We start from the raw sequence: 10,225 nt of genomic DNA on the forward strand, positions 1-10,225 counted from the left end.
ATGTTATAAATTGACTATCATCTATTTTAAAATAAATTTTATTGTTAAAAGTGGCTGTGATATTCATGGAACTAAATTTAAACTGTCTATTTACGTTATTAAATCTGAAGAACAATCATTTCTAAACGCGTCATTGCTTTAATACTTTTAGAATTTTGACAAAATGCATCTGAGCCACCTTACCATTGTGAATTCAACCCAATTGAACTCATATGGGCCCAAATCAAGGGTGAGGTGGCAAGGAAAAACACAACATTTAAAATTAGTGATGTCCAAACTTTATTTACTAAAGCTTTAAATAATGTTACCCAAACCAATTGGAGTAAGGCAATCCAACATGTCCGCTTTTTTCGAAATAAAATGTGGGACATTGATAATTTAATGGAAAAACAAGTGGAACCTCTAATAATAAATTTAAGAGCTGATTCGTCCTCGTCGGAATCAGATTTTGATTTAGATTAAAATAAAAATTCATCCGCCCTTATATCCCTCTCAACCACCTTTTTTGAAAACAAAGAATTTATTCAGGAAAGGACCTTGTGTTGTTTATAAAGATTATTATTATTATTATTATTATTATTATTATTATTACATTATTATTACATTTTTATTTAATATACCATAAATTTGAAAAACCGTCTAGCTATTTAAGGTTAGGGAAAACAAAATTACGATTAAAATAATAATTATATATATATATTTATAGATACTTTTAAAAAAATCAAGGCAACGTGTGAAATATGTAGGTATAACATTTAGTAGTTAACTAAGTGTATTTAATGTATGAATGTTATGCAATTGATAAATAAAAGTATTATTTATATGATATGATATTAAAATAAAGTATTTAAAATTCAAATAAAAATGTTAGTTTGAAAAAAGCATTTAAAATTCAATTCAAATTTGCCACTAAATCCCTTTTAGTGTTGTGTATGGTGTGATTCAGGCTTACAATTACTCTCTCACGCACTATGCACGTGATTACTCTCTGTAATGAGCGGCCAGATTATAGATGAATGGAAACATCATCATATAGTTCCTTCATTAATTTTTCGTAAGGACAAAAGGTAGAAGTTAACAGAAACCGCAATTGAATCTCTGTTGTTCGAGTGTATATTACTTTATTATTAAAACCTTGACTAAGGTGAAAGATAACAGAACCAATATATTAACAAATAATTTGGTTCATTACATATACTATATGATATGTTTAATTTTTGAAAATAACTATTTGAGGTTCTTGCACTCGTATGAGTGAACTTAAACAAATAATTATGATTTTAATAATTATGTGATTTACTACGTATTATTCTTTGATTGAAAATTTTTTAACTACATATCTTTTATATTCAATTCGGTTTCCGAAAAGAGTATTCTACTGTGCGACTAAAATACTGCTTATGTGCCTCGTTGTCATCCAAGCTCCCGATAACATTTGACATAAGGGCTACTACTACAATAATACAAACTTCTACTACACACAATCATCAATTAACCCACTTCGATGTATGGTATTGAGCTATGGGGTCGTGCCAACAAATCAAACGTAACTATAATCCAGCGAAGTCAATCCAAAATACTTCGTATAATTACTGAAGCACCATGATATGTGATCAATCAAACACTACACACCAATCTCAGAGTTCTATATGTGCAAGCAAGAAGAAATCCTCTACCAAAGTATAAAACACCACAATAGACTTGAAAACTATGTCAACTCTTCCTAGAAGCCCAAAACTTAACAAGACTGAAGTGGCTAAGTGACCTAGGAGCACGAAACTGCTCTTAAACCAACCTATAAGCTTATAGAACTACGTTATATTGCTTGTTATTGAATCAAACTCAAACAAGTGTTACAATTACTAGAAGAGCTTCAATCTCACTCTTGACCATCACCAGTAAGTAACTTGCTTTTGTAGTAATACTCAACTCTTCACATACTCTCAATGCCAAAAAGTTCTTCTGGACATCGGAAAACAAATAATGTTTTCCAAAATTTTGTTTCTCATATTCCCACCATCCAGTTTACCTTCAATATCTGAAAACGATAACTTGATTATCGAAACGCGTCTCAGACAGTGTAATTATGAGTGTTGATGTAGTGGTAGTGTCAACAGTTTGATAAGTATAAATATCACCAACGGTCCTAAAAATTCCAACGTCCTAGCAATTTCTTGAATTGAAAGTTCGACTCTGGTTTTACACAGATTAATAAATTACGAAGGGGCGTAGTTCATAGTATCATTATCTTCCAAAATAGATAATAAAGTAGCAAGGACGCGACAATAACTGTTTTTCCCGCACAACACACAATCTGATATTATCCATAAATTTAATTCTAAGAGTTGATTCAATTTGGTCACAGATTCGTCAACGTTGATAAATTAGTGAGTTAAGGATCGAATAACCAGTGGTAGGTATCTATTCTTATTTTTAAAAAATAGATAGGTTTTTATAAATTCATTCAATTAAATATTTCATTTAGAAAATTTTTTGTTATTACTTTTTCAGAAAATCGGGGTCATTTGAAATGGATGACTATTTCTTTCATAATATATCATATATTCTGTGGAAATATTCCATAATATGAAATCTGATGAACAAGTCTACCTATCTTTTAATTACATTCAAATTATGGAAATTATTAGGCCACAGCTGGAAAAAGTTACAATCTCAAACTTTTGATGCGGATTTGTCGAACATCCTCTTTGTTTACGTTAATAGCTACCCTGGATAAATACTCACTGCTCACTTGCTAGACTTAGAGCTTCTTTCAATGAATGTTGGCAGTGTATCCCTTCGCTATTGTGTTGTTGTGTACAGTATAATTGGGAACGGGATGGCCCTGATGAGTTTGGATGGTCTTTTAAGGAATCCTTCCAGTTATCCGCTTGGCTTTTTTGTTTTGATCACTAGGTAGTCGAGGTACTTCTTGAACGTCAGTCCTTGGTCTAGGGTGACTTCCAGGAATTTAACCTTAGAGATAATTCTAGTGTCCTTGTCCAGCTTTTAAGGAAGGGTCGAAGGATCGCAGTAAAACGACGAAGATTGGGACCTTACTTTAGACATCTAAATTCTGCTCTTGGTTTATAAAAGTATAAGATAAGGATAGTGTCAATAAAACTTTAACACAGTGAATAATGAATGGATTTGTCAGCTGGTACTTGTACCAAGGGCAAAGAAGGCATATTTTATTGCTATACATAGAAGTAAAGTGAGCAAAGCCTCAAAAATTATCGGTTGATGTTGGGTGATATGTAACATTTATACAGGTGAAATTAAATACTCATAACTAATTTTTGACTTAAAAGTGAGAAAATCACAAAGAAAAGAAACATGAGATTAGTGAAAAAGGTTCAGTAAAATTAAAATTATCATCAAATACGAGTATGGCACATGAGGAAAGAAAGCGCATTTGAAAAAAGTCAGTCTGATAGTAAAATGAATAATAAAATAAAATTGAATCAGGAATAATATTTGATGTGAGAAACATACCTTTAGTTTTTCTTTCAGTACTTCCCTTTTCACAACCAAATAGTGATATGGTGATTTTTTTCTTTATTAGCAAATTATACATTAATGTTTTTATAACCAAATAACTGATATTATTCTATTTTTATTGATAATAGCCCTATTTTTGTATTTTTTTCGTCTTGATTTGTTCTTTTGAACATTCTGACCGTTTTTTCTGTATTTGATTATCTCCTTAAGTATTTTAGAGTTTGTTAGAAATTAAATTGACATAAATATAATAAATTTGATCATAATTATGTGTCTAATAAATTGAACACAGCATCTAATTAGGTGCTTTAATATTACCATTTGAGCAGAATCCAAAATTTAAATAAAGTAAAATCTGTAGATTATTTAAGACAAAATGAAAAAATGATTTGTTTTTGAAGATTAGGGAAGAGTAAACGATGCGAACAAAATTTTTTCATTGAAGAATCATTGAAAATTTCTTTTGAAATCATTTATTCTCGGCGCACAATCGGATTTCGGCATTTGAATTGCTTATTAAAGTCAAATGTACCTAAATAATAGATAAAATTTTTTGAATTACTCCAATTACTTCCGTAATCACATAGTTCTATAACAAATATTTGAAGTTATAAAATATACAAAGTGTTACACCTAGCCGGAATAGTTTATTAGCCTTGATTTTTGGAAAATGTGATAGCCTTACTCCAGAAAAAAATTAATAAATGAAATACGTCTAGACATTGATAAAAGGAAGTGATTGATATCTAAATGCGACAACTTAGTCCAAGTAACTTTAACCTCGTGGATTAACTGTGCGCCAACGTCTATGGAATGTGTAACTATGGTGACCAGGATAGCCATGGAAAAATATTGACTATAGCTTCTCATAAAAATTCCATAGTTCGATATGCAATTTAACGTGGTTTGTACGACATAATCGATATAATGCCCATAAGTCATACTGCCTCGAATAAACTCAAGTGATGAAGAGCTATTATGAACAATAGCTCGGCATCCAACTGTTATACAGTCGTCATGCGCACTTATATAAAATATGCATCTACAAAGCTGAAAAGAGTGGTCTGCAGTCTAATAAAACACTATTAGAAGATGGTATTGAATAAGCTAACATCTCAATATGGCCACAATGTCAAAATCGAAACATGGTGATAATTTTGTCTTTGTCTTAAAACTTGAGGTATATATCTTTTGAAAATGGGTACATAGAATTTTTTTAAATTGCGATTTACCACTCTAAAGTTTGAATTTGAAGGTTTTATTTGACATATCAAATTAATATTTATTGATATCATTTCTTTTGAACAAAGCTTATCAACTTTTTTATTAATTAGCTATCATTAATATCGATTCTTCAAAAGTATATAAATGTCATCGTTTAAAAGACTTGTTTTCATCAAGTTTCCTCAACATATTACTTATTAATAGTTTAATGTGGTATTAAACTTGATATATGTCTAAATCCGTCGTCAGTAATTATAAATTATTTTAATGATTTTCATACCTACTATAAACTTCATTCATGATTTTCAGCTTTGATGTTTTATCTTTGTTTAAAATAGGATGGCTATAAAAGATCTTTACGAGTCTCTGAGAAAAATACGTTATTATTTTATTTTTATAATCCGGAAATAGATCTCAATTTCAGTGGAATATCGTTTATTTTACTAAACCTTCAATTGATAATGATTAAGGTATTATTGAAAAAATATTTTTACAACCGTCAGATTTTTAGACTCATACAAATATCACATAAAATATTTCATTTAGATTATTTAATACATAACATACACAAAATATGTAAGGTGAATTAGGATAACGTTGTTGAAATTTTTGTATTTCTTCCTATTCTCTTTGTTTCGTTCCAATTTTTTCCTTTCCTACTCGATATTCTTGGTATCGTCTTGTCTTGTTTGCTTTGGTCTTACCTTTTGTTTATCCATTATTTAAGTAGGTCTTTACTCTTTCTGCTTTTCTAGTGTTTTGTGACTACATATAGTCCCTTGAGATACTTCATCTTCATTATTTGCATCTACCCAATTTCCACAGCCGACTGTTAATATTGGTCTATGTATTCTTTTAAAGACTTTTAACTTGGTTTCGCACATAATTTCTTCAATCTACAATATTTTGTCATATGATACATACATTTTCATTATGATACAAATGAGTGATTGGAACTTATCATTAATAATTAAAACATGAATCAGCTAGGAGTGTATTGTTCCAAATCAAATATTAGTATAGAAATATGTACCAAAAGATATTATTGTAGAAGGTGGCCAGAAAGGGTACAGGGTATTTGTAAATTCAAGTAAACAAAAAATATTTATAAGCAATAAAAGCTTTTATTGTTTTTTGATACCATATGAATTGGAAAATTATTTGGAAAAGATGATGTTATCCAAATGATGACCGTTACGTTGCTGGCACTCTTCTAAACGGGAACGAGATTGGCGATAAAACGTCGACACACAGATCTTGATATTGCTGCCATTTCTGACCTGATGTTTTCCTTCAATTGGATTAGGTTCGTTGGATTATTTTGATAAAGCTTACTTTAAAGGTATATCCATACAAAATAGTAAAGCAGGCTAAGGTCGGGGCTTCTGGGAGGTCAGTTGATGTTACCCCTTTGCAAAATGACTTTATTAGGGAATAATTCATTCACAACTTCCATCGAGTCATTCGAGGTATGGCAAGTGGCCTCATCTTGTTGGAACCACGTTCTTGAGTTGAAACCTGCAAACTCCTGCAACTCTGGGACCAAAAAATTTCGTAACATATCGCAGTAACTGTCACTATTCACATTGATTGCTCGGCCTCGTTGATCTTCATGAAAATAAGGACCAATAATTCCTTTAGCAGACATAGCGGCCCAAACAACGACCTTTGGGCTGTGCAAGGGTCTTTCATGCTTTCGTCTCGGATTCTCGGCTGCCCAGTACCGACAATTCTGCTTATTAACATGACCATTACGGTGAAAATTTCCTTCATCACTGAACAATTTTCAAAGTTGTTAAATCGCTGCATCATTTCGTTCCCAAAATTCACTCGATTAGAATAGTCGGTATCCTTGAATTTTTAAACCAATTGAATTTTATAGGCTTTTAAATGCAAATCTTCCTTAAAAATCAAATGTGAGGACGATTTTTTGATGTTTAGCGCTTGGCTTCGCTTTCGGATGGATAAAGATGGATTTCGACGAACCGACGCCTCGACTTCTTTAATTGTTTCTTCATCGCCAACTGAACGTGGGCGACCAGAGTTTTAAATTTTAACTGTAGCACCTGTATTCTGGAACATCCTGATCCATTTCCTAATGCTATCGTCACTTGGCGCGTGACGTGTACGATATTCCGCACGATGCAGACGTTGAGCAGTCACCAATGAATCACTGTTACGATAATACGCTTGTACGCAAAATGCGCGATGCGTCCCCGAGTACTGTTCCATCGTGACTAAAACTCCACAAAACGGCGGACGCCATAAACCCCTCCTCGCTCCCTTTCGTCGCTCCGTTTCGAATGTAGCGCGAAAACAAATACCCCCGATACTCTTTTTGGACGCCTTGTATTATTAGTTATTAATTACAATATGTGTCTTGTTTAGGAGTATAGTTTTCAAAATCTGGGCATACTGATGTTATAATGTGTTGTATAGCTTCTTCCTGCAAATTCTACATCATTGAAAATCATTGTTTAATAATATTTTACTCAATAAGCTGATCCTGTACCGCAATTATAAGTGCCTATGTTTTTCTTTGGACAGGCATTCACTAGCAATATGTATGTACTTCTTTTGGCAATTGTATTATTATTTTGTTTGTGATAGTTGGTGTTCCTTCTTCAGTAGATTCTTTTACTTGGTCTTCTAGGTATTGCTTTGATTGTTTCTATCATTATTAGTTTCATTATTAATATTATTATTCGATAGTACACCAGTACAACAATTACATGAAGATAATCATGACTGCCGAATGGAATTATGTGAAACCAAAGCAATAAAGGTAGAAGCAGGTCTTCATTTGATAAGTTAATTACCGCAATGTAGATATTGGTGCGATACTAATCCTAGATGGATGCGGAAGCAAAGAACAGAGTTGTCTTTGAAATTTAATGTTTGGATTATTAACGGCACCGCTTTTATTGGACCCTTTATTATAGAAGGCAATATGAACGGAACAAAGTAATTGGATTTATTGAGGAATCTTATAGTAAAAATTAAAATGCAATTGGTTACAACGGAATAGTGCATCACCATGCTTTTAATTTTGCTGTTCAAAATTTCCAAGATAAATAGATAAGAAGAGGCACAATAAAAATATTTATCGCCTTCAGATAATGTTTTAAGGATATATGAAAAATATCAGGATATTAAAAAAATAATTCCATATCGGCTTTTTATAGTAGATTCAGATACTGTCAAATAAAAAAAGAAGGCAATTTAAACATAGAATTAAATAATATTATTAAATTATTTGTTTCTATACATTATTTTTGTGATCCTTAAAATTATTTTTTTTTAAATCTTAGAATAAATGAATAACTATGCGGACTTGACAGTTGTATTATAATAAAATTGTATTATATTGATATACCGAGACTATATAGGTATTTTGATGGGTTATTTTAGAGTAAAGGTATCTTTTTAATCGACTTGTAGATCGAATGCAGATGGCTTGAATTATTTGAGAAAATTTTTATTCGATATTTTGTAAGTAAACCTATTAGATATCAAAATACTAACAAGTATATTTTCGGAATTATTATTTTCTATAAATTAAATCATAATTAAATAACGAATAAGTTTTTGATTTTTGTCAAGTAATACGATTAATAGTTGTTCTACTGAAACACTGTTCAATGTATGTCACTGTTTCAACAACTCCTCTTGATCTTTTTTAATCTCTATCGGATATATAAATAAAAATAAAATCTGTCATTAAAACTGAAATATAGGACTAGTTGTTTACAATTCTATTCTAAACAGGAAGATTTAAGCAACTCCAGGAAGGCAAAAGGGCGTACAGGTTGGCCACAGCACGTGTGGGCATTGGAATTGAAACAGGAGCAAGCACTTTAACCGAAATATGTAGTCTAAGAAACGCCCTAAAAGGATGACATAACAATAAAGAAAGAAACCCTCACATATGTATCTTAAGAGTTTTTATAGACCTTTTGTAGGCCAGTATTTGAATATGGTATTCTTAAAATTTATTAAAAATGTTAAATTTTTGCTATATAATGTACAAATTTATTGAATATTTATGAAAATTGATAATGAATTTATTATTCTGGTATAGTATTTTTCTAGCTTTAAGCATTCATTTGAGGTTATTCTGTGCTCCACCAATACCTGTTTTAGTAGCCTACTGTTTGAAGAATAACGAATCTTTATGGTTACCACTTATGGCATTGATTCATAAATATTCTTCAATCCATGTTCGAGAGACACATGCTGGAAATACTTGGTTAGGTTAGGTTAGGTTAGTTCTTAACATTTTTTCTGGCATTAATTAATGAATTCATTGAATAATACACCAGAATAATAAATGGTTATTATAGACAAAATATCTTATATATTATTGAAATTTATATCATGTACATCACATATGTGCTTGAAATGCATAGCAAATATAAATAATTTTTGAGGTTATCTGGCATTTTATATACACTTTTCTTTGAGTAGAAAATCTAAATCGTTATTCCAGTAATAAAATAATCATAAATAAGGTTCTTCATTAATTTTTGTGCTCTTGTGAATGTTATATATTTACTCACGACATGCTTTTACTGAAAACCCCACAGCAATTTTGCAGGGCTTTCATTTAATATACCTCGAATTTTTTTAATATGGATCTAGTAATGATTTAAAAACCAATAACGTATATTAGTTCCAAATCCCGATTATAATGTAATGTATTGAGTATAAAGTACATGGAATTTTTCACGTATACACGGTGATCCAAAATTGTTTACGTTAATTTCTAGTACATACAGTACCTTCAAACGAAAGGTATTCCTTTAGCTACGTATTACACCATTTGAAAAGAAGAATCGACAATTATATTTTTTCAAATATTTTCTAAACGGTTTCCATCACATTGTACATAATTTAAAAGTAATCATAGGATATAGGATAATTAATTTTATCAAACCTACCCTATCCCAAATGAATAAATACATGGTTTTTGAGAGAAAGTAAGGGTATATGTTTTTTATTTTCAATTATGTAGAAACATTATACTGAAAATTGTTTACAAAAATTGTTTAAAAAAATGGAAAACTGTTAATATTTTGAATTCTTTTTTAACTAGAAATCTATTTGTTTATTCTGTACATTGCAGCTAAAATTGTTTTATTTTTTTTTAATTTATGGAAATTATTTTGACTTCCTAATACAATGCAATCTCATTTCGATTATCTATTGAAAATTTTGTTTTGAAACATTTGTACACAAATTCTTTGAAGTATGTGTAATATATCTATTTTAGTCGGTTAACGCCAGATGGCCTCTTTGTGTATACATTTACCTGCACCTTAAGAGTTTTATATATTATAATTTCAGTTCGTTTACAATTTAGGTATTTACATTAGCGATTCTGTTTATGTTTTTTAGTTTGTATTTATAGAAAGAGTTGATATTATTGTGCGGTTATAAATCTACCTTAGTTATAGACTATTCGTAAATTATTCGATATGCAATAAAGGTAATTTGTAAA

At 30.5% G+C, this 10,225-nt stretch overlaps 1 protein-coding gene across 1 annotated transcript in view; it reads left to right on the forward strand.

The window, feature by feature from the left end:
- LOC130450880 (heart- and neural crest derivatives-expressed protein 2-like) overlaps window positions 1-10,225 on the forward strand; it is a 46,978-nt gene extending 36,753 nt beyond the window's left edge. Inside the window, exon 5 of the mRNA XM_056789584.1 lies at window positions 8,494-10,225. Within this exon, the coding sequence (XP_056645562.1) occupies window positions 8,494-8,586 (93 nt within the window). The 3' untranslated portion in view covers window positions 8,587-10,225. The remainder of the gene's footprint in view (window positions 1-8,493) is intronic.

This window comes from Diorhabda sublineata, chromosome X (genome assembly GCF_026230105.1).
Source record: "Diorhabda sublineata isolate icDioSubl1.1 chromosome X, icDioSubl1.1, whole genome shotgun sequence".
NCBI lineage: Eukaryota > Metazoa > Arthropoda > Insecta > Coleoptera > Chrysomelidae > Diorhabda > Diorhabda sublineata.